The 26738-nt window shown below is 38.1% G+C and overlaps 1 protein-coding gene across 9 annotated transcripts in view; it reads right to left on the bottom strand.

Annotated features, from left to right (window-relative positions):
* Nucleotides 1-26731, bottom strand: part of PCLO (piccolo presynaptic cytomatrix protein) — a 322564-nt gene extending 295833 nt beyond the window's left edge. For 6 of the 9 annotated variants that reach the window (XM_084786068.1, XM_084786071.1, XM_084786069.1 and 3 more), the window contains exons 1-3: nt 26151-26731; nt 19924-21358; nt 1879-3276 (exon numbers count right to left, since the gene is read on the bottom strand). In XM_084786068.1, the coding sequence (XP_084642194.1) occupies nt 1879-3276; nt 19924-21358; nt 26151-26446 (3129 nt within the window). In that variant the 5' untranslated portion in view covers nt 26447-26731. The remainder of the gene's footprint in view (nt 1-1878; nt 3277-19923; nt 21359-26150) is intronic. The other 3 variants (XM_084786070.1, XM_084786076.1, XM_084786075.1) reach the window with 1 other exon arrangement.
* Between the last annotated feature and the right edge of the window lie 7 nt (nt 26732-26738).

Here is a 26738-nt window from a genome sequence, read left to right as displayed (position 1 = left end):
ATAGAAATTACAGTTTTGTTTTCAGGGTTGCTGTTTGCTTTACAGCTATTTCAATAAGCACGTTGTGTTGACACTATGAGACTCCTCATTAAAGGGTACAATTGTTTTAACAGCTTAAATAAATGGAGCTGTACTGGGAAAACAAAAAGTTACTCTCATAATGAATGCCTCCATAAAAACACTGCCCCTCAAAATCTATGAAGAAATTAAATTTTGTTTTCTGTTTTATATTTATGCTAAAGGTAATTTGCAGCGATAAAAATGGTTAACACCCATGAAATGCTAAGAGGATACAATATAGATCCACTGTTCATCACAACTGAAAACAAAACAAACACCCTGCTTGACTCTGCAGTGATGGTGCTGCCACATAACGGTAGCAATGTCATGGTAACCTTTTGTGATTTTAAAGTGAACTATAAAACCTTCCTAAGCTTAGTCTTTCCAGGTACATCCATCCATTTACCCGGAGTATGGAGAGGGCTGGAGCCAGGGTACCTGGGCCTGTGGGTGGGGAGCTGGAGGGAGGAAAGAGAAAAGGGAAAGTGCAGAAATTCTATTTATATTAAAATGTATATTTTAAAAATTAATGCCCAGGGGGCAGAGAGATGGCTCAGAGATTAATAGCACTAACTTCTTCCAGAGGTCTTGAGTTCCATTCCCATCAACCACATGGTGGCTCACAACTATCTATATTATAATCAAATTCCCTCTTCTGGCATTCAGGCTTACAACAGACAGAGCACTATATACATAATAAATTAATAAATCTTAAAAAAAAAATAATGCCTAAATAATAAAACAAACCTTGAGGTTTCTTTGACATAAGATTTTCCCAAGCTTCTTCAGCTCTGGCTAAATAACTCACAAGGTCATACAGCGAACTGAAAGACTGCTTAAGTAGTTTGATTCATATAAAAGTGATGGACAGTTAATTTAATTTTTAAAATGTTTATTAATGCATTGTTCTTATTTATCTAAGCTAGTAGCAATCATTTAAGCCTTGAGTACCCTATATCCAAACATTCTAGTAGCCTTAGTATAAATACCAATGCTTAGCCATCCATTCTTTTACAACTATATTATTAGGTATAGAGTCACAAACTACGTTTTGGTTATTTACGGTGTGGAAACAGGACAGTGTCTCTGCTTCAGTCACAGATACACATTTGTCTTCCACAGCTCCCAGAATCATTCTCACTATATCAACAGGCAATATCACCAACAGACATATAAAAAATCTAAATATATTATATGTGAACCACTAAGTACTTGGCAATATTCTTAACTTACACAAATTGTTAGCAGTTTTTATTCATATTTATATATGAATCTAATCAATTAAAGTTCTTTTATAAAATGTATCAAAGGCAGTGGATGGCATGGTAGCACATGCCCCAAATCACAGAACCTGAGATGCCCACACAAGGGGATCACGAGTTCCATGCCAAGCTAGACTACACAGCAAGACCTTGAGTCACATAAAGTAAAGTACACTTCAACAGTAAACTATATACAACTCAGGTGATTATAGAAATGAGAACGATGTGTTACAACTTTTATGGAGACTATCTATATACAAACTGAAGATTCTCCCAAGACTAGGTCTTTAATTCATGAGAGACAGGAGTCACTGGCACTTTAATTTTCCAGCATAGTCTCTTACTTTTACTATGATGACCCCAAAAAAGCACAAAGAAGAAGAACTCAGAATAATGTGTGGATGAAATAATTTTAACCTCTTCTTATCTATCAACATTCCTTTCTCTTGTTCAGTAGAAACATTTTATTGTTTAGATGTTTAGACACTTGGGTCCTTAAATATTCAGAATAAAGTGATATAAATTATCATCCATAGGTAATGTAGGTGTTGCTTACCTCAGTCAAGTGCGGTGTTGGGTTAAATCCACAGAGATTGCACACTTGGTTCTTGCATTCTGTGCAGGTGTTGAAGTTGGGAGGCTCCTGGGAACCTGTGTTGAGTTCAGTTTTGCAGAGAGGACAGGTTGGCTTGGGTTTGATGGTCTTGTCCGGCTTGTGGATGAGGGCAGCCTTTTCAGGCTCGGCAGGTGGAGGTTTGCCAACCTTCCCAGCTTGTGGCTGCCTGTCTTTCTCTGTCCTCTTCACTGCTGGAGCTTGCTCAGGTGTGGACTCTAAGTTCTCGGCTGCTGGGGCCTTTGTTTCCTTTACCACAGGTGTCACCTTGGCAGGTGCTGGTGGGAGCTGACCTGTGGGTTTGGGTGGTCCCTGAGCAGCAGGAGTCTGAGATGCGGTAGGGGCTTGCTTTGTTGGGGCAGGTGACCCGGTCTGTGGATGAGGTCCTGGCTGGCCTGCTGTGGAAATTAAACTTGATGCCTGGCTAAAGATGGATGCTCCGAACCCAAATAATTTTCCAGTCACAGTTTCTTGGGGAGTTGTGGGTTGCGATTTGGGGGCATCGGTGATACTACCTAGATTCAAGCTGAACCGTCTTGACTGCTCCTGTGGCTTTACGGGCTGCTGAGATGGAGGAACAGCTTGGCCAGTCGTAGGTCGTGGACCAGAGTGTGATGGTGACCCTTTTGGCACTGGCTTCGCATCTGGTTTAGGACTCATCTTGGTTTGTGCTTTCTTAGGCTCTTCCTTCTTCTGAACTGGATCGATGTGTTTTGGATCCTTGCTCTCAGAACTGGGCCCAGGATGTGAAATAATTTTTGAGTCTGATGCAGGCCTGGGAATGGCTTTAGAATCAAATGGGGTGATTTTTTCTCCTGTTGGTGGGAAACTCTGAGAGGGTTTGGCAGAGTCTGTTTTCAAAGGAGGGGCTGTTTTAGCTTGACCCTGTGGCTGTACTTGTGAGCTCAGAACATCAGGCTTTGTTGTTGCTGCTGGAGATTGGGTATCTGGGCGTGGCTCTGCCTTCTTGGGCTGCTTTGGTTTAACATCCACAACAGGAGCCTTGGCTTGTTCAGGTAGGGGTGCCAAGGGCTCCTTGGGAGGGGCAGGCTCAGGTACAGCCTCTGCCACTGGAGGCTCTGGGGCTGCAGTTGGGGCAGGTCCATGAAGCGTTGGCTGTGTGACCAGTGGCGGTGGCTTTTTCGATGCCTTTGGGCTGTCCTGTTTGGGTGGAGGTTCTTTCTTTGGGGAAGCCAGCTGTGAAGGTCCCGGTGGTTTGCTGGCTGTTGTTGTGGGTGCAGAGGCAGCCTTTGGGCTTGGCTGCGGGGAGGGTGGGATCGCAGCCAGGTCACCTCCTAGAGCTCTTTGCATCTGACAGTTTAAACAGAGCCACTCTTTGATCTGGAAATAACATATAACCATCATTAGTGAGATAACACTGTAAACTTCTCCCACCAACAGTTTTCAAAGCATGCCTGTTGTCATTTTTAACTCTCATTGTTGCAAGAATCAAATATAGTCATTATTTTAATTAATACACTAAAACATGCAACTTTATGGAAGATAATGAACCTCAGAAACTAAAGCAGGAAACGACATGTTTTTTTATTCTGCCTGTATTTTGTCATTCCTCATTCATGATTTGCTCAAGTGAGTTAATTCCAGAAATATAGGTAATATATAATAAAAACATGACTTTTAACTTATTAGACTCCATTAATATGTTATAATATGTATCTTTTCTCCTGTTGGCTCATCACCAGGCTTTGGTTATACAGCCCAGGGTAGACTTGTCAAATTATGAAAACATTGATTTCCACTTACAAGTGAACATGTTCACATGTCTGAAAATAAAAGTTAATCAAGCTAAGTCAGAAGGAGACTACTTACTAAGGCTAATTTCTAATTATCATAAGTAGCATGATTTCACAAAGGAAATGTTGTTTCCTTATAAAGTTTATCAAGATATCTAGAAGGTAAGTGTTTTAGAGTATAAATAATGCATAGGAATGTGTAAACTATAGAAGGAGAGGGAGGGGGAGGGGGAGATTAAGCAAGAGGAAAGTACATAGGTAAAAGAGATGCATATACATACATACATACATACATACATACATACGTGTGTGTGTGTGTGTGTGTGTGCAGAACTGCACCTGCATTTCACATTTCATTGGCTGTGAATAATGTGAGGTTTAATATCACAATTTATAAGATAATTTAAAGGCATGCCTGTTTAACATTTTATATCCAAAATGTTTATCAGAAAGTATTTTAAATAGTTTTGCAAAATTTAGAATTTTGAGTTCTACCACGGACTAATTCTGTCCATCTAGAATAAGCAGTGCTAGCATTTTGGAACCAAACCTCTCCATACAGTATAGCACGGTAGGGGACAGAAGGCTGCAAACTACATGCAATAGGGAAAAGGTTCAGGAGTCCAAAATAATAAAGTGTTGGCTGGTCAAACAGTGTAGTCCTTATTTTCAAGCAACAGTCTTTTTGGAATAAAACTTAATTAATATTTTCTAAGACTTATAAAGGAACTTTATTTTGAGACAAGGTATTACTATATAATACACGTACCACAGTCTCCTGAGAACTGGCATTATAGGTGTGTGCAAACAAAATTGTTTCAACCCATGACTCAATATAAAATGACTTTGCCATCTCATGAGCAGCAAACTTATCACTGGACAACTCTAAAATGTGACATTTCCATTTTAAAAATTAAATTAAATTTTTTAAAATATTCATGATAAGTAACAAAGTGTCCCTCCCTTAAATTTGTTTTCAATATAAATGTCAGGAACTTCATTATAATTTTATCTTTAACTTTTATTTTGTAAAACATTGTCTCAAGTGGCCCAGACCTGCCTAAAACTCACTGTATTGCTGAGGATCACTTTGAGCCTCTGATTAACTTGCCTCTAGTCCTTAGTGACAGGGTTTCAGGCCTGTTGGTACAGGAGACTAAACCCAGGGCTTCTGCATGCTAGGCTCATGCTCTGCAAACAGTTAGATCTGCACTCTGCATCTTTACTTATCATGTGTTTGAAGTGTTTCAAAGAGTAAATAACTTTTGTATAAATAATGTTTGAAATGATAAAGTAACTAAAATCAGGCTGAGGTGTAAAGGAATTTTCATTTCACTCCAATCCATTTAGATGAAAAAAGAGTTCTGTATATGTGCAGGTTCTCACTACCCAAATTGCCAATTATAAATGTCCTACTATTTATTTTTTCTTGTGTATTTTTCCAAATCTTGATATAATTAGCTTATACTCACATAACCAAACAAAAGAAAATATAAGTATATCCCTAAGTCTTTATAAGTACTTTATAAGTATCTGATTTTTCTCCTACCTTGTAAAATGTCTGTTAAGTATGTAATATGTAAACTTAATAAATATAAATTACAAATTTCTAAGGCTAGTTCTCATTACCGTCACTCCCTTTTATTATTTTTGACAATTGGTGTAACCAACGTGGATGATAAATATAATCTCTATTTATTCCTTCACTCAACTGTTTATAAATCACTTTGAATAGTGCACATGCCTCTGAAGGAAAGAACCAAAATTTCACACCTAATGGTAGCTACAATAGAATGAAAAGTCAGACATGTCAAGGCATAATGTAACATTATGGGTTTAGACATAGAAAAGAAGCATCTAACTATAGTATAATGATTCCTTCCCTCCTGCTAGTTTCTGCCTCATGATGTACTTGTAGAAATTTTAGAGGAGATGAGCTTGAATTTAAGAGTAAAGCTAAAAGTTCTTCTGAAGTGTTATCACTAGGGCTTCATGTCCATCACTGGTCCTTAAGTGCATCTTTGGGCAACTTTAAAATTATTATACTACCACAACATATATAATGTCTGATGTACATAAACACATGGAAAAGCATTTTATATGGCCAAAATTAAGCAACTGACTATAGTTTATAAATGTACATCTACTTAAATACAGAAAGGAGTTAGGGAAAAGGAGCTAGGATACATGTGTGGCTGCCCATTCACAGAGAATTCTCTTCTCTTAGCACACTCTTCCATGAACACACTTCACCGTCTTATCTTTTATCTCTTTAATGCATTGTTTTGCTTTTATAAACAACACGTGAAACATTTCATCCTTCTGTATTCTGATTCACTGCTAGAATAAGAGTTGAAATAATTGCCTATAGTTATAATAATCCAAACAGACTTTTATTATTTTGGGATGTTTTTAGAAATAGCCTCCTTTTAATTTAATTCTGCTGGCTATATCTCATGAATATATAAATGATTCTTATGTCATAACTTAATAATCTTCACACACACACACACACACACACATCTTAATGCACCGAGCAAATGAATACATTCAAAGGCAGCCTCAATATTCACATAAATAACCAAGAAATTTGTGAGCTAACTTTGACTTTGGTACCAGTTATATTCTTTACAATGTACACAGAGATAAAAGGGCATAAAGCAGAAATAGTGCCGCTACCCTCTGTCATCCAAGCTACACATTTTGTCATATATTTACTGCAGTTACTATACAATTACTCCCTAAGTAGGTCTGCAGTAGGTATAAAAGATCATTCCCCACTGATTCTTTCCCTTTTCCAACACCATTTTCTCTCCTACCAGCCCTAACATCTCAAATAGTTGATACTCCCATATAATAATATTTAAAATGAACAAGAGATGTGGTTATCTCTAGCTTTTACTATCAAAATATGTTGTTGCTTTTCTTATGCCAATAATTACACAGTGACACTATGGCAAGATCAGTTTGCAAACTCCCAAAGATATGAATCAACCAATGGAGAGGACTTCCTTGTGTTTATCTTGACACCCCACTACATTTGGTCTTCTTTGGATCCTGAACACAAAACAATTTAGCTGATACAAATTTCAGACATTAAAAATGTTTAATTTTGCTTACTGTAGTGCCTCTTTTTATGCTGTGGATTACCACCATTAACACAGCCAGCACAGGAGCTTTAGTATTGATTATGTGGTTCCATGCAATTCTCACTAGAACCCCTGTCTGAAACACTGGCCATAAACAGTCATCCCCTTGTGGATTCAAACTGGAGAGACTGTGCTATAATTGCATAGCTGCAAATGTTTCTGTATCTAGAAATAGTAACTTCCCTTTTGCCCTTTCAAAGTTAAACCCTTGTCTGTAATGCTGGCTGCATAGAGATACCTGGTGTACTACCATCATCAGCTAAAACACTTACTGTCACTTATGCTAGTGGCCATGTCTCTGACAATTGCTCCATCATTCCGTATGACTGTGGCTTCACTCTACGATAGCCATGAATGGAAAAATGTTAGCTCCTAGTAGACACCAAAGGCTAAAGATTGGAATGGGTTACATTTTTTGGAGTTGTTTTTCAGTGAGGTCCCATATACTCTCAAACAGTACAGCTTATATCCAATGCCATTTTTTACTCTCAGAACTTGACAACGAGGACACATAGCCAAAGATGCTGCATACATAAGTACGTATAGAATATGGAAGTATCACATTGGTACTTTATCCCTGAAAGATAGTTTTCACAGTGCTAGAAAGTGTCGGGCACATTGCAGCATGAGAAAAGTAATCATCTTCCCCAGCTGACAACCCTGTGAACTGCAGTTGGCCTGGAGAGTCATGACCATGATGTAATAGTGGCATGAACATCATGGGGGTAATTTCCTACTTTCTGAGTGTATTTGTGTTCCATCCCACAAGAGGAAACCTTGTCCAAGAACCTGTGGGCAGGCAGGTCATAGACCTTATGATAGCCGTAGAACTAACTACCTCCATCATACTGCTAACTGGATACAGTATAAAACAGACTCATAATAACTTATCGTTACACCCATATATCAAGGAGCACCCCTCCCTGACATTTTATTTTAATCTTCTACATCCATTTGATAAAATGGAAACCGAAACAGAATAATGAATAGTGGTACAAGAGGAGTTGTCAACTGCCATCTCTCCATCTTCAACAGAGAAGCTTCTATTTGCAATAAATGGGGATAAATATGGAGACACACCACTGGTCAAAGCACAGAAAATAAGAGACTGTGGAATGCTTAATCCTAAGTGGAGCATCTATATCCCATACTCTTCCCCAAGGCTCAGAGATAACTGCAGAAGGAGGCTTGAATCAGAAGTCCTTGAATGACTACAAAGAAAAGTGTCTTCTTGACACCACAGGGCATGTCCTCAAATGAACCCATCGTGGTAGTAACAGCATACGCAAAGCATGTGAAAGTTTAAGACAGCCTAAATCTCAACAAGGAAAGAGGAGACAGTTACAGAAATTCACCTCTAGCTCCTGGCTACTGACATTTGATAGCTGGTGGGTGGGGAGTCAGTTTCCTTTAAGAGTGTAGCCCCTTGTAATTCAACTGTATTCCAGAGTGGCCCCACACTCAAGAATATATGGGTATCCAAAATCAGACGTTGTAGGTAAAAACAACAACAGCAACAAAGTGGTGGGTAGGAAAAGAGTAGTAAACCTGGGCAGAGTTGGGGGCAGTAAATATGAACAAAATTCATGGTGTGAAATTATCAAAGAACTAATACATTTTTGAAGAAACAAATTAGTCCTCATCACTTCTCTCTGCTTTCACAGACACGTCATAAACAACTCACCAGTTTCCTTGTCACAAGCACACTCTTCCCTGACAGTATATTTTGATCATCTACATGCATTTGATAAAACAGAAAGTAAAACAAAATAATGAATAGTGGTACCAGAGAAGCTTTCAACCAGGAAGCTTCCATGTCCTGGAAGTACTCTTACTTTTATTTTAATATATTGGTATTTTAAAAAGAGCATAACATGATTAAACAGAGCTCAAGTTGAAATGTCCTAAAATTCTAGATTATACAAGACAAGTGCCAAAATAGTCAACTTTAAGTTTCTGACAGACTAATTTATAGAAAACCCATCAAGGAAAGTCAAGATATGGAAACACATTTATTTAATGAACTAATCTAACTCAATTAGTTCTCTGGAATGGGAGACTTTAAAAACCACCATAATAGTGTTCCTTCATTTACTCTCCCCACTTAATGCACTCCATAAACGTGGGTAAGGTAAAGGTCAGAAAGTGCTTCTGTGCATTCTTGAGTCACTCTGTATATTAATACTGATCTATACATAATAGCCTAGTAACCTCCCTGATTAATACAGGCTCAAGATTTCCTTTCTGCTAAACCCTTGTATAGGATCTTGGAAATATACAAATGCAGTTTCACAAGCTAAGGCTGTGGTAGAATAATTAATGCCTTATTTACATCATTCAAGAGGTTTAATTGTGACTATCACATATAGAATTTCAACTAATGGATGCCAATTTTAAAACTGTATGAAAACTACTGATTACCAAAAACTTATATTGACTCTCAGTTAATTCCAACAATAGTAAAGATACTCAACTTGATACATCTAGTTAATAGTAACAAAAGTAGATTTTCAGAGATCCAGAAGAAAATCAGCAGTGTTATTTTTAATATATTTTCAGAATGCAAACTTTTTTATCCTTTGAGATTTTCTAAACACATGTGTTAATGTGTTTAGCTTCAAAATAGAATGTAAACCTCTCAAAACAACAATGGTTAAAGCAACAACAAAAAAGCATACTTTCACTAAAACAAGATTAAAATCCACCTAAACATTATAATGGAGTCTTTACTGAACTTTAGATAGCTGATGTATTTGAAAGAATGGAACTTCAAATTAACAGTGTCAGGAACTGATACGTGCTGGTGTTCACATTAGCTGCTGACCTGTTTTTCTTCCTGTCATACTTCCACCATGAAGTTGAAGAATAATAGGTTTTATTCTTGGCTCCTACAAATAATTGTTCTGCAAGTCACAACAGCTAAATGGACTATCTACTCCATCAAGTTGGTACTGCCATCACCCCTGACCCGAGCTTGTGATTCTGTTCACGGTGAGGTCATGTGACCTTATGAAACCCATCTTCTACAACGAAAGTCTTCATTTACCACTTACTATTATTTCAACAATGTCCTAATTACCAATTTGAAAATTTGCATTTTAACTAAAATCCATAACAGCTTTATGTGTTTTCTAATTATTTATCTATCTCTTATCTTTGCATTTTAACAGGACTGGCTGCTTTACCATGTTGACTCATATCTCTGTGTTGGGTAATATAAATCTGAGGTGTTTTTAGTTATAGACTATTACAAAGTTTTTCCCCTGTGTATCATTAATTTATTTTAAAATATGGACTGAAAACCTTACATAATTTCAAATGCCATAGAAAAATATAATAAAGTCAGACAATGGATTTTTAAAAAGCAACATTACATATTAGGATGCAAGCTTGGGCTTCATAGACAAATATGCTTGCTGCAACTCAGGGACTGTCCAGAGCACATGACTCATGACTCCAACAGAGACAGCCACAGCAGCAGCAGTTTGGCTGCAGATGGATCATAGTAGGTACAATCCTTAGCTACACATATCAATGCATAGTTTATTTCAATTAAAAGGTAGATAATGGCATTCCTCAGAACTGTGATAGTAATCTCTGAAACTTGGTAAAAAAATGTTTATTTAGCACATAAAGTATTTGGATGTTGCTTCTCTTTAACTGTGGGCTGCAGTTTTCTGCTGAATAATTTAGCAACTATGACCATCGTTTGTGATAAGTGTGCTAAATGTGCACTTTTGTATTAATAAGCCAAAGCAACATTCACCAGTTGCTAACAGTACTGTTCTTTTTTTATATATAGCATTTTTTTCTCCTTTATTAATTTATTCTTGTTACATCTCAATGGTTATCCCATCCCTTGTATCCTCCCATTCTTCCCTCCCTCCCATTTTCCCCTTATTCCCCTCCCCTATGACTGTTCCTGAGGGGGATTACCTCCCCCTGTATATGTTCATAGGGTATCAAGTCTCTTCTTGGTAACCTGCTGTCCTTCCTCTGAGTGTCACCAGGTCTCCCCCTCCAGGGGACATGGTCAAAGGTGAGGCACCAGAGTACAGTGCTGTTCTTAATCCTTGCACACAGCTTCAACTGACAGAAGCCTGTTTTAACGTTTGCCACAGCTGTCTAAAGGAAGGAGCACTGACGCTCACTGGAGCACATTTTACAACATCTAAGTGTGAGGTTTTCAGAACATGTCCAAGAATGCAGATGTGGGAAGGAAATCCTGAGCGCATCAGAGAACACTCCGACAAGACAAGAGCCTTGTGACCTCAGCATCTTCACAACATGGAACTGTTCTTGCATTATGCTTTCCTGGCCCTCCCAGGTGTGTAGCCAGGGATGAGTTTACTTCCGATTATTCAGTTTTGCGTGCTGTTGCTATTCAATTAAGTATTTTCACTATCTTTTATATGCCTTTTATAGAAAAACATCTTTTTACCATGTGCAGCTTGGGCTAGCGATTATATACAATTTGAACTTATGAGAACAGTACTCGAGAGACCTTTCTTAACACTCAGAGTATAAATGGTCGACACTTTGAACGAAGCTGGCTATTGCGTGAGACCTAGGTCACTGCATTCTTACGCTCCTCTCTCCCAGGTTCTGCCACCTCTATAGCGGTAAACACGGGGCTACGAAAGACAGTCCGTGTTCGCAACAGTTACACAGGAAGAGGAAGCTGTCTGACCAGCAACTGTATTTACATACATTATAACTGAAACTTCTAAGCAGCTTCTCGCGCTTCTATGCTTCAGCAGATCTACAAACAGAAGCCTCGGGCTCTCAGTTTTGCAGCTTATGGCTGCAACGACTTCAATTAAACAGTGTTTGTGCAAGCCTAGCTTACTGTAGTATTTCGTAATTATTTAATTTTAAAATTTTAAAAAGAAAAGATAAGCCACGCTACTCAAATAGACCAAAAGTCTCATGGGCTGAATACAAAAAATACAACTATAAATTCAATATGTGCTAAGAGCTCAACCAGAAGCTTGAGGAAATGAAGCCAATCACCCCATGCACACTGGCTGGGGAGGGTAAATACAGTTTACAATATGCTAGAATTGCTAAAACCAAAAACAAACCAAAAAACCCACGTTGAATCTTACGTTAAAATGCATATTTTTCTAAGGGAACTTTTGATGTTTTTAGGTTTTTGAATGGAACCCCTTTCAACCTGTGAATGCTTCAAATGTTACACAGCTGCATCTACACACACTTCACAGATACACATCAAGGAAATGGGGTTTTAAATCCTGATTCATCGCCTTACAGCATTCTGTCATTGTTTCAACAAATTGAATCTGAATGTCCATTATCCTTGATTTTTCTTCTGATAACGGATTGAAATGTTCCTTCCTCTGTCAGTACAACAGAACAAGAGGGAACCTGGAGAGAAGCTTAGTTTGTTGTGCTGGGTTTTTCCCCCAGTCAATCCAAACAGAATTCCTATTATCATATCCACATATGAAAAAACTTGTCAACTAAATTATTTGTTTTAGATGAATTAAATATCTTGCTAAAATTTAAGTTTAGAACTAAAACTTCTAACTGATAAATAATACAAACATAATGTTTCTATGAAGTATATTTTATAGTTATTGATTTTTTATTAGAAAAACACAATAGTGGTTAATTGTTTTATATTTAGGAAGTTTCTTTGTGTCTCCGCCTGTTTGTCTCTCTGACTCTGTCACTCTGTGTCTCGGTCTCTCTCTCTCTGTCTCTCTCTGTCTCTTACTCTCTCTCTCTCTCTCTCTCTCTCTCTCTCTCTCTCTCTCTCTCTGCCTCCTTTGCCTCTATTTCTCTCCATATATATTTTATTTTACAAACAAAGTTGCACCTTACACTGCTAATTTATTGCTTGCCCTTCTAGATCCCATGTGCTATTCCTAAGGATAAGCAGCTATCACTTTCTGAATGTCTGCTACAGAATGCTGGTAAAATTGCCAGCTCGGAGGAGGAATGCTCATCTTTCCTAGAGGACAAAAATGAAGACATCGAGGTAAAACTTTAAGCAAGGGAAATCAGGAAGTTAGGAAAACAGGTTCCTTTTTCAAGATCCTTGGTTTTTACACCAATTGCTTTTCAAAAACTAAATGGCCAGCAAATTAAATTTCTTTGAACTTTTGAGGATATGTAAGATAAGCAAATACATATACTTAGAGATTTAGTAAATGTCTGGCAAATCTTACTTCCAGTTAAGGACAATGTGATCTTCTATACATATACATTAATTTTAGGGATCATTAAATTTGGAATCTTGTAGGACCTGTAGCTAGGCAATTGTATGCCTCTGTTAAACTTAAATTTTTACTATCATTTTTTTAAACTCCAAATGAAACTAATAATAATGGCACTAACCCCTACTGCCTTTGGGAATATTACACCACTTAATAACAACAATAAGATGTAGCTATAGTATCAACTTAAGAACAGTTCCAGCTTTATAGCCTACTGTGGCTTTTAATTATGCTTACTAGCTCAATGAAAAAAAAGAAAAGAAAAGAAACCAACCAATCAGAAAAACAGAAGCTTGAACAAATTAATCAACCAAAAAGTAGTTAAACAAGACTTCAAACCCATGATTTCCAAACATAGAATCCTATATTTTTCAACTTTTCCAGAATCCTCTTATCACTAATTAATAAGCAAATGTTACATGTTTGAAAATTCTTCAGAATTTGAATTCTGATGTAAGTAGCTTAGTAACTTTTACAAATATGAATAGCTCAATAGGAAAGTACTAAATGTCAAAATTCAAATAAATTGATAAGTAAACAGTTTAAAATGTAAAATTTTCAAATTATTACTTCCCATATTATGGCAAAAGATTAGTATTTTTTCTCAAGAAAAATGCAATAAACATCATTCACTGTAAGGTGTTTGTTAGGCAGCTCAAAATATTTCTAGTAAAGTTATACTATCATCAACAAGCTTGAAGGCAAAGCTAAAACAAGACTTCAGATCATCTGATGGTATCCATGTATTTGATGTTATATTTATGGAAAATTATAAGGTTGTTATTTATAGACTATACATTTGCCTTCCGTAAAATAGTCAAATTATTTTTAAGTAACAGGTTGCCTATGGAGGGCAATTAATATTTGACATGAGTTAAAATGTTACAGAAGCATGCTTTCTCAAAGAACAGGAACAAGCAGGTGTTACTATTACTCACTACGTTAAGCTGATTAGCTTCTTATTTGCTTTTCCAGAACAACATCTGCCATTACTAAGCTATATGGACCATAATACTAATTGTAATAATACATAACAAACAGTGTAGACATAAAAAGAGCCAGGTCTTCAGAAAGACATCTGAAATGTTTAGTCATTTAGAAGACAAAAAGTAACAAAATGTAATGGCTTTAAGATCTACTGGCTAAGCTTGTAAGTACAGCCTGAAGCTGTGCACAGACAGAGAGCCAAGGAATAAAAGAATCAGAGAGACAGTTTAAGAGATTAAGATACAGTGCAATATTTTGAGCATATTTAAATAATACATATTTTAAGTAAATGTGTCTTTTTGGTAAGGTAACATCATTAAAAAACTAGTTTTAATGGCCAACTCACTTCATTATAATCAAGATATTCTACTTCTAATAGTAAACAAAGTAGGAATATCTAGATTATTGCAGCAGCACGAATGCCCTGTATCTTCCAAAAATCTTATGCTTAGGATTACTAAATGCTATTCCCCTTAAGATTTCATGTGAACATGACACCAGTTAAAGGACATATAATCTTGGTGAAAAAATAATGAATAAAGATACTGACTGAATAGCATCATAAGCATTATTTCAAAATATTACAAAATATTCAACTACACTCAACAATTAGAACTTCCATTAAAAACTACTTAAATATTGTGAAAAGCTTGTTTATTTTGTGTATGGAGGTGCACAAATTCCATGGTTTCTGTGTAGAGGTTGGAAGACAACTTTTGAGGTCTCTCCTCTCATGATGTGAGTTCCAGAAAGAGATTCCAGTTGACACGCTTGATGGCACACACATGTACCCGCTGTGCTATCTCATCCACTTCATTGAAACCTTTCTTCCCCAAATCCTAACCCTAAAACACTGGGATTCAACTGAAAGAGAAAAAGAGAACCACGGTGCTCACCCCAGCCCTCTCCTGTACATAATACAATCCTTGGTACTTCATTTTCTTTATAACACTATACCATCTGCCACACCATATGTCTTAGTTATTTGGGATGCTGACTAGAATACCCTCCGAGAAGGTAAGGACTCCAGCCTCGTTTGCTCATGCCTGAAAGCCCAGAATCTAGAACATCCATGAACCTTAGTGGATGCTAAGCGAGCAGTTGAAGAACTTTGTAGATTTTTTTCTTTTTTTGGTTCTGTAATCTGGGGGTGATTGTGAGTTTCTGCGTTCCAGGTCATTAACCAAGTCCATTTTTAACTTCAATCAGCCCATTGAAATTTGACTGCAGTAATTAAAGAAATATCCTTTCAAATGCTTATCAGAAGCCGCATAAGTTATGTTATTTATATTACCTGGATGAACCCACTACGTCTTCATATTTGCTGATTCAAAGGAACCCTGAGATAATGTTGTGAAGTTTTTCCTCAGTTCTTCCTCAGCTTCTTGCAATTCTCATCTATCTCTATGATTGCTTCACCCTATGAACTGATACTACCTGTCCTGTTTCACATCTTCTGCAGGTACTACACCTTTAACACTTTAAAAGATGGAACTGTAAAGGAAGCAATCAACATCTGTGAGCTGGCCTTCTTTTTAAAGAGAAATTGTGTAGCAATTTTGTTTAGAATTGAAGGTGCCAAAAAAATCTCTGTGCTAAAAACAGCAAGCAATTGAAAAAAAAATCATCTTTTGTAAAAGCTCTTTCAGCTATTCCAACATGAGAAGAATGCTACCCTCTTTCTTTCAGCAGAGGTGCCAAGCAGTGTCTGGTTGTTTACCATAGTCATCTCTTCTTCTCTTTCCAGGTCTTCATAACAATCCTGCTACACACACACACACACACACACACACACACACACACACACACACACACACACACACACACGACACATGTGCACAGATATACAAATGAACACACACATGCACACATACAAGCACACACATACACACACAACACACATATAAACACACATATAAACACATGCACACCATACAAAGACACAGGATCATGAGCAAACACACACACATACACACAATTTCTCTTAAATCATAAGTAGTGAAGGAATATTACTACTAGCGAAACCACTTTTCCCAACTAAAATATATGAAGACTATTTTGTTTCATCTTTTAAATAAGGCTTACATGTGCATATATATGCACACACACACACACACACACAAAGTCCAGTTTGGTTTTAAAAGTAGTCATCTTTTTGTTTAGTTAAACATCCAGTTTTGACCAAAAGCCATGTATAATTACAGAAAATAATTAATCTGTCCACAAATATGTCTCACCTGAGGGTATTCAATGATACTGATAAAGTAAATTCATAGAAAGAACACAAAAAATCTTTTGCCACTAACTAGAAAGTAAAGGTTCAGCTTGTGTCAGGAGGTAGGCTCAGAGAAAGTCTGCATTGTAGTGATTAATTCCATTAATGGAGCAGCATGAAGGACTTGCAGCCGGGACTCCTCCATGCCCGAACTCTAGGCTTGGAGCCAGGGGTTTCTTAAGAATGTATTTGGAACAGCTCCCATCTCAACAGTCTCCAGAGAGCAAAGGTAATTTAAAGGTCTCCCACTCCACATAGAGGACTAAGTTGAATTACAAGAGTGTCCGGGAATACCACAGCGCACATATGGAGACCAGAGGGAAACTTCCAGGACTCAGTTATCTCCTTCCACCTGTGATCTGGGGACCCTGCTCAGAGCACCAGGCCTGTACAGCAAGTATGCTTAGTGCCTTTATAGACAGAATGATCTCATCACTCCCAGATTTACTCTTAATATCCTAAACACACTCTGTATTGCCCTATGTCCAGGCCTTGCTTGAATCCTACCCTCTTGCATGTTCTCTACCTGATGAACTAGTATTTATTTGGGTACATTCTGTGGGAAAGACACTTTTTCCATGAAACGTCCCTCAATCTTATCCGCTGGAAATGAATTCTCCCTTCTCAAGAGTTCATAATATTTGCTTATATCTTTCATACCTCTTATCATTTGAGTCCATATAATATTTACTAGTGTAGACATAAATGTAATATATTTTAATCATATTAAGTTTATCATTCATGCTTTAGCCACATATCTATCCCATAAGCATGTAGCAGAATGCCTTCCATGTATTAAACATTTAAATAATGTGTCTTCCAAATGCTGGGCACTTAAATAATAAATGATACATATACTTCTAACTGTATTTTTTGCTTTGTGACTTGTCATTGAGGCATAATAAATGCAGTAGTCAATGAAAATACCATCAAACCATTGCCTTGTATCATTACCAAAACAGTATACAGTAGGCCAAAATACAACTTTACTAAAATTTTAGAAGTTTTATACATACACATAAACACACACACCTAAGCCTCTAATTGCAATATAATTCTGGCCATAATTTATAAGAACATATAATTCTGTGTTCTTACTCCTTGTAATTTTGTCAGTAAGTGATGTCTCATTTAAATGGTTATAGAACCCAATAAAACCTTTGGTTACAAAACTAAAATACTTTAGAAAATAAAAGTCCTTGACAAGTTTTGAAACTATTTTTTTCTCACACACTATGATTCAGTGACCAAATAATGTCAATGTAAATCATTGATACTATTGACACAATTTCACTTATAAATAGAGTATGCAACCCTATGCTGTAGGGATATTTAAATCACACACTTTTTTACTTCCTGGTGTCAGTTATTTCAAGGGTGTTCTTGGACACGGTGCACCAACAGCCCACTAACAGTCTTCCTGATGGACTAAATGCACTTTCTATATAGTAGGAGGTATAAGACCTCTTCAAATTAGAAGAGGCCATAAACCTTTGCTATACCTTTAAGCTCAAGTCTATTTACATTCACTGTATAATATTATACCATCTTCACGTTATTTTGTTTCCCCGCCCCCAGAGGAAAACTTACATGTCATTATTTTGTGTTCAAAATACAACCATGGAATAAAACTACTCAAGTAAAAGCTTCTTCAAATTTAAAAGAATTCAGTTCCTGTTTGACATCCAAACATAACGTGTTTTGCTTTGTGGTCCATGTGCTTTTGTAGGCAATGTGGCAGCCTACAGAATAGAAAAAGACTTTTTCCAATTATACATCCAATAGAAGGATAATGTCCAAAATACATAAATAATTCAAAAACCTAAATGTCAGACAAACAAATAACATGATTTTTAAAATGGGGTACAGATCTAATTACAGGAACCTGACAAGAGGAAACTCAAATGGCTGAAAAGTACTTAAAGAAAAAGAGATGATCAACATTATTACCCATCAGGGAAATGCAAATCAAAACTACTTTGAGATTTCATTCTACACCTGTTAGAATGGCTAAGATCAATAAGGCGAGTGATAGCACATGCTGGCAAGGATGTGGAGTAAGAGAACACACAAACATTGGTGGGAGTGCAAATTTGTACAGCCACTATGGAAATCAGTATGGGGCTTCTCGGATAGATGGAAATCCATCTACCACAAACCTCAGCTATAGCACTCTTGGGCAGATACTCAAAGGACACTTCGTCCTACCACAGAGACACTTGCTCAACTCTGTGAATTTCTGCTCTATTCATAATAGCCAGAAACTGAAAACAGCCTAGAGGACCCTCAGCAGATGAATGGATATAGAAACTGTGGTGTATTTACACAATAAAATGTTCTCAGTCATGAAGAAGAAGAAGAAGAAGAAGAAGAAGAAGAAGAAGAAGAAGAAGAAGAAGAAGAAGAAGAAGAAGAAGAAGAAGAAGAAGGAGAAATCATGAATTTTGCAGGTAAATGGTGGATGGGACTAGAAAAATTCATCCTGAGTCAGATAACCCAGACTCTGAAAGAGAAACACGTTAACATTTTTTAATTCATAGAATTTTCTAGTTTTTCCACTGCACTGTGACATTTAGTCTCTTCCCTCTAGAATGTCCCCAATATCAACCTACTAAATACTTCTTTACCCCAGACTATTAAAGGCTAAGCTAATACTTACTGACTACCTGAGAATTATTTTACCAACACTAGGAACAAACAACCTGTAGTCATGTGCCTCACTCTTGGTCCCTTTTGCAGGTTATCTAGGTAACTGACATAAACTCATCTTGTGAGAACACACACATCAATGATAAGCCCATGTAAATAACTTCATTTTGCCAGTCGCTCAGCTAATGAGGGAAGTATGTCATCTTTGTACATAGAAGAATCACCGATAGGGATGAACATATACAAATTGAAAACTGAATTTCAGTTAATATTAAAAATATTTAAAACTTGAGAACAAGTAGTCATCTACCTAAATGCAAATTTATTTCAATTAATAGTATCTAAATGTGATCTGGATATGGTCAGGCATGCCTGTGTTCCCCAAATTTGGAAGGCTATGGAAGGGAGACCACGAGTTAGAAGCAACTTGAACTACAGACCTCTAAGTTAGCTTGGCCTACATAGCAAACCTTGTCTCAAAAAGAGAAACAAAACAAAAAACTAAACTAAAGCAAAAACAAACCATATGACAATGGTATCAAAATCTGGTAAGCATCAACTTAAAAATTAAAGCAGTATCAGTTCATGCTAAATAACAACTAATAATAGATATTAAACACAGTTATATGTGATCAACATATTAATTAACATACCAAGGAGTTTAGTTCCTTCCCTTCAATTTATACTCGTATTATATACATTTTCAGAAACTGTGGCAATGTTAGGATTGTCATTTGAGAGAATATTTTATGAAAATAAATTTACAGTTGACACGGGAAAGGACAAAAGGGAGGGAGGGAGAGAGGGATGAAGAAAGAAAGGGCAAGAACAAGAGAACCACTCCCTGGCCTATGTGACAAATCAGGCATCATGTGTGGACCCACAGCAACGCTTTGCTTACAGAGCTTGGACTGGTATATCAACGCACTCACCTCTGTTAAATGAGGATTGGGGTTAAAACCACAGAGGCTGCAGACGGTGGTTTGACACTCAGTGCATGTGTTAAAATTGGCCTTTTCTGGAGTGTGCAACAGAAGTTCGGTGGTGTTGCAAAGAGGACAGATGGTTTTAGAGGGGCCTTGTACTGGAGTCTGTGTTGCAGAAGTCGGCGGTGGTTGCCGAGGTCTTCCCGTAACGGTTTGGCTTATGGGTTTTCCCGGGGTGGGCTGCTGAGGCTGGGGCTTTGTTTGGGTGGGCTGCTGAGGCTGGGGCTTTGCCTGGGTGGGCTGCTGAGGCTGGGGCTTTGTTTGGGTGGGCTGCTGAGGCTGGGGCTTTGCCTGGGTGGGCTGCTGAGGCTGAGGCTTTGCTGGGGTAGGCTGCTGAGGCTGGGGCTTTGCCTGGGTGGGCTGTTGAGGTGAAGGCTTTGCTGGGGTGGCCTGTTGAGGCTGGGGTTTTGCTGGAGTGGGCTGCTGAGGTGAAGACTTTGCTGGGCCTGGCTGTTGAGCTGGTATCTTTCCAAGTCCAGACTGCTGAGCTGGAGTCTTTGTTGCCCCAGGTACCTTAGCTGGAGTTTGTGGGCCTGGCTGTTGAGCTGGGACTTTTGCTGCCCCTGGCTGCTGGGCTGGGGACTTGACTGGCCCGGCTGGAACCTTTCCAAGACCAGGAGTCTGAGCTGGAGACTTTGGCCCAGGTTGCTGCGATGAGGTCTTCTCTAATCCAGCCTGCTGAGCTGAGGGCTTGGCTGTCAGTGGAGGTTGGGCTGGAGGCTTCACTGTCCCAGCTGGCTGAGCTGACTTTGCAGGTCCCGACTGCTGGATGGTGGCCTTTGCAGGCCCAGGATGTTGGGCTACAGGTTTCCCAGTACTTGCTTGCTGAGTTGGTGTTTGGGCTGTGCTCTGCTGCGAAGGCTTTCCTGTGCCAGGGGCTTGTGGCTTTATTTTTTCTGCTTGATGGGAAGATGCTGACTTGGGAGGGCTATCCCGCTGCATCACTTCCTTCTCTGGTCCTTGCTGTTTAGGAACCGACTTCGGCGAGGGCTGCTGTAAGGGAGGTTTTGTGGCCCCTTCAGACTTCCCTTGGTCCTTTTGAGCAACTTTTTGTTTCTTTGTAGTTTCCTCCTGGGATGCCTCAGAGTCCGATATCAAATCAAAAGGGTTGAATTTATTTACAACAGAGGAGACAGCACTTAAAGGGTTAACATCTGAGAGGAAACCAGGCATTATGCTAGACTTGTACTCTTCCTTAAAATCAGTTCTGGACTTTGATTCTTTCAAGCTAATAGTGGATGGACTCCTTCCAGGCAGTTTCGGTTCTGACCTAAACGTGTCCGTAGTTCTGCTTTTACTGAGGCCAGGCTGAGTGGGCCGCCCAGGGTCCGGTGGCTTCCCTGGTTGTCGTGCAGGCTGACTACTATCCAGTTCTTGTTTCCTAGAAAATTAGAACAGTGGAAATTACTTCAAAACAAACCAAATTAACGCTATTGGTTTTCTTTTTTTTTTTTTTTTTTTTTTTTTTTTTGTAACTCAAATGTATGTAGACACAATTTGTGTCGCAACCCATATTGATCATAAACTTTGCTTGTCTGGTGTTTTTGAGTGGGTAGAAATTGTCAACAAGAAGTGTAGCAAAAGCTGCTTGTAGACAATGGTAATTTATTTGTTAAATAATTTCAAAAAATACATAAATATACTTAGCCAGACTATAATTATAGGTTTAAAAGGTAAAAATGCAAAAAATAAAATATAAAAATAAAACCAATGTACTGTCATATTGTAACACATGTGGGCCTACCTGTACTGGCTTTCTGATTAAAAGGTATGGTCAAGAAAAACAAAGAGAACTGAGAACTGAAACTTTGGTTTAAAAATATAACAGCTTGTTGGGTTTCTTTTACTTCATTTTGACTATTCACACTAGTTACATAAGGTACACAGTGTGACATTTAGGTGGTTTGTGGTAATTGAGCTTACAGGACGCTTTTTTAGTATGCTGAGAAATCTAATGCTTTACTCAGTTTTGCCCTGTTCTACCTAGAAGGGTAACATTCATCAAGCATTATCATTATTAATGATACTTTATAAAGATACATATGTTACTTACTAAACTTGTTTGAGAAACAAATTTTCTTCTGCAAGACCAATATTACTTTACTTTTTCTAATAGTTAATTATTAATGTGAGGTTTTAAATACAACATCACAGTTGAGGCTTAAAGTATATACTTTAAGTATCTTCGCCTGATAGCCAACAGGGTGAAAGTAGCTGTGACACTTCTCAATAAAAGAAAACAAAGTAGAGCATGATACTTCTCAGTAGAGGAAAACATGTGACAGCTTTGTTTAGTGTTTGCCACATTTCTTTATTGTCACCATTGTAATTTTATCTATAATCGTTCACATTTTTAGAGGGCTGTGACAAGTAGATTTACAAGACAAGTATTTCTTTTTAAAAAACAATATGTTAGTATGCTGAATGTTAAGTGATTTGAGCTGAATAATTAAAATTATGTATCTTAAATCTTGAATAAGCCATTTTTATCAGGAACAAAAGTGCAACTAACTGCATTCCACATTGTAACTGTGGAGAAAACCAGTTAAGTAGTTTTGTTTTATTTATGCCATTATACATTTGGAGAAATATGTTTCTGTTTGAAAGAAACATGAAATAGAAGAAATGATTTTGGAGCAGCTGAAATATGAGATGGTCACAATACAGTTTACATCTTTTATTCAATTCAAAATTGGCTCATTATTGGTACTGGCTACATATTTTCTACTTTGTGTTAATTAATAGCTTTCTTCAGAACTTTCTTAATGCCTACAGCCCAAATCAGGATCTAAGAGAAAGTTTAAAGAAATGTAAAAGTATGACTTGTAGCAAAGGCTCAGAAAGAAAATAATTTTCACTGACATATGCATATAACTACATAATATGTTGAGTGGGTATGGTATAGGCTGTAACTCACTGGGACAGTGTCTGCCCGGCATGTGCAGTGATGTGATTGATCCCAGTACTATATAATATTGATGCTAACAATCATAGAAGAGACTCAAGAGACCCAAACTGTTTTTTGAGTAATTTTGTCTTAATACACAAACCATGAGCTAGAAGAACACATTCCAGTCATCTTTTCACTGCTAGAATCAAACCTGGCAACTAAGAGAGAAGTGTTAATATTTGATGAATCAAGGAATAAATGGATGGTTCACAATGTGAAAACCAGCGAATGAACGTATCAGGTTTTTGCTTCAGTTTAGATTAAAACTTCTTGAGTTCCTTTCATCTCAACGACTTATAGAGTTTTTCTAATATTTAAATGGGTACTTCCCATATTTGCATAAGAACCTGGATTTGACCTATTGTTCTATATTTAATACAAAGGAACAGTAGAACAGATGGCCACTCAGTAGGGGAGGCTCAAAGGAGCACTAAAGGAAATCATCAATTCTATCACAAAAGTTCTGAGGCAAGCCATCTCACTTCACATGTTCATGAATAAACTGGATAATAGTGATAAAATTGTCTTTCACTGGGTCTACAGTGAATCAACACTCTGAAGAATCTTATTTGTAACCTTCTTCTGATTCCAGCATAAGCTATTTGTGTTTAATCCTACATCCTTTTCCATTTTACTACTGCCATACGCAGATTAGAACTTTCATAAGTTAGTAGAGAAACTGTTTGAGATAAAATGATATTTCAGGCATATGTAAATATAATAATATGAAGGCTGCTGAAATGATTAAATGTTTTTAAATGGAACAAAGCAATCAGTGACAATTTGATAGTGCTGAGTCATATAAAATAATCCACATTAGAAATAAAAAATAAGCTTAGAAATGTCTATTCATTTTTATACCAGAGAAGATATGGGATTTAAAAGGCTAAGATAATAATTCAAACTCATAAACCTAGCTAAAGAAGTCTGGCCTCCAGCCTCCTAAGAGGGATGCTCCTGGGGGATTCATTCTTGCCTACCCATATTTAAAAGAATACACATTTCTATCAAAAGTATTTCTAATAATGAATAATATAACACAAATACAAATATGCCTGTGGCCATATTTGAGAGTGTTCCATTGCTGGCATTAAGATTTATACTTGTCACACTCCTTATTATTAAAAATCCAGCAAAAAAAATTACTCTGAACTTTGAGTCATCCTCAGAATGACTTCCTGAGACAGGTAAGACAGGTCTTATTATCCTCCTTCAAGGCAAGGAACATGAGACATACATGGGCTGAGAAATGCATGTTAATTTGCTATGAGTCACATAAAATCAATACAATAAGAACCTGAGTTCTGGGGGTGAAAGTAGAAAAAAATGCATTCTGTCATGTCTTAAATGCACATCTCTTTAAATTCTTAAAAGTTGAAATAATTTGAACCATTTATATACATATATTTAGTGACTATGATCAACGACAAGGTCAATGAGTCTCCTGCTGTCATACATCTGAATATTTTTCCAAAAGTATCCTTCATAGAAATACTTCAGCAAAATAAAAATGTGGTGTAAAAATCAGAACTTCTGTGTGGGTATCTTTTGCAAATTGTTACCAGTTGCAATTTAGGGTAAAAATTACCTTATAACAACAATTTCAAAGTGTCCCACTGGTAATGGGAAACTGAAAGTACACTGTCATACACATACTACACAAAGTAAGAGTTGTACAGGCAGAAATGTCTCCAGTGACTGTTGTACAAAAGCAAACATAGAAATACAAACACCAACGCTCTCATTTGTATTTGCAACCAGGCTACACCTGTTGCATATGCCCTCTGGAAAAATTATAGATCTGGCTTATGATAGCAATGCATCTTACTATTATCCTAAAATGACAGAGTAAATGCACATTTGATTTTTTTTCAAAGTCAGGATTCTAGCAAGTAGAGAAAAACAGCTCACCTCGTAAATTATTTTAAAAGGCCAAACAATGCTAGTTTTAAAACAATAAAAAGCACATTTTAAATTTGAGGGCTAGTTTCCATGCTTTTGTGGGTTTCTTTCAAATTAAATAGAGACTTCTACCTGACAGTTTTCCAACATTTCACATATTACATGAAAACAAAATCACTATCCTTCCGCAATTTTAACTGCTCCTATGTTAAGTTTATTATGATATTTGGCAAGACTAAGCATTTGTATTTGCATGCTGGCAAGTAAGCAAAATTTTGTTTAAAGTTTATGAAGTAGAACATTTACACCTGTGTACACAGATCCTTCATACTTTCAGTATCGAAAGTGAAGACTGTGCAAGTCCAGTAAATTGTTACAATGGATGTTTCAGGACCACGGAGAGATCTCTCCTGGTGAAGTGTGTAAAGTTAAAGGGTTTGTTTCTGATAATAAAGGCGGAGAAAGCATGATTATACCCTCTTGGCACTCTAATTAGAAAACAACTTATTCATTAGAAAGGGGGAAAATAGAAAGCTAGAGAGGAAATGAATATGTTAATATTACAGATTGCCTTTTATAATTGCCTGAGCAAATTGTCTTTTATTTTGGTTTTAAGTGTGTATTGAAACCTTATCTTAAAAGGTAATACAAATTCACATGGTCTATAAACTGAAAGTCATTTTGCATTTAAAAAAAGAGCAATGGTTTAAAAACTAGCATATGCTAATTCAGAAATACATGTACAGCACCTGCTCTGCTGTGACCAAACCATCTGTTTAATGTCACAAAATATCTTAGGGCCTCTCGCTGAATATAAAAGGTATATTTATTCTATGCCTTTTACCTAGGCAGCTCCTGTTCTCTGGGGACAGGCTGGGAAGGGAGGACCAGTCACCTCCAGGGGGTTAAGGGTATTGTTACAGGGAGATTTACACATCATTCTCAGAAAAAAAGACATCAGAACACTAAAAAGGTTTAAGAGTACAGGTAAACACGCAACCCAGCTCTAACCATTTTCCAATACCTCTGTGTTGTATTAATGGAAGATTTCCAGATTAGTAAAACACTGTAGGGCGTCTCTCTACACCACCCTAGAGGGGAAGGCTTCCAAAAGGCCAAAGGGGGATTGGAGGGGGAGGGGGCACAACCTAAAATCCTAATACCAAGAATGCAGCCCATGACTATCCCACCAGAAACTACACTGCATCATTTTTATTCCGCCCATCCAAAAGCTTATGATCGCCTTATCGCCACCCCATTAGGGAAATAAAATGAAGGGAGGCGACATATATGTACCACCCGTGCGGGCACATACACATACGTGCACGGGGAGCAGCGGTATATATATGCCTGGACCTCTCCATCATGCTGTGCGTGCCTGTGCATGGAAGGCGACTCCGCAGCGGCCGCGGGGACGCTTCCCTTGGGCAGCCCCTGCGCCCTTGACATGACAGCAGCGATCTGTCTCCTCTCCTCCTCGCTCAGCTGGCTCAGGTCCGCCTCCATGCCGGCTGGGATCCCGGGGTGCAAGGCGCTCCCCGAGCCGCCAGCCCCTCCTGCGGCCGCTGCCAGCCCTTCGGGGAGCCCTTCCCCTTCCAAGCTCGCCTCGTTGCCCATGGCTCGGCGGGACACGTCCCGGTGCAGAAGCTCGCGGCCGTCCTAGCCCCGCCAGCCGGGGTCCGCCCCGGGGCGTGCAGGATGCCCAGCCCTGGGGGGGTCCGCGCCCTTCTGGCTGCCCGGAGGACCAGCGTAGGCTCAGTGTGGTCCGTAGGCGTTGCCCGCGGCTGGCCGCTCCTCCATGTTGGACAGCGCCAGGCAAGCTTCTCGCACCCTGCCTTCTGGTTGCCGCCTCAGCACCGAAGCAGCCCAGAAGCAGCAGAGCTCCGCCAGCCCGGTGCCGTGGGCCCCG

This window comes from Acomys minous (genome assembly GCF_964271855.1).
Source record: "Acomys minous genome assembly, chromosome: 6".
Lineage (NCBI taxonomy): Eukaryota > Metazoa > Chordata > Mammalia > Rodentia > Muridae > Acomys > Acomys minous.
This window is presented reverse-complemented; position numbering and strand designations above follow the sequence as displayed.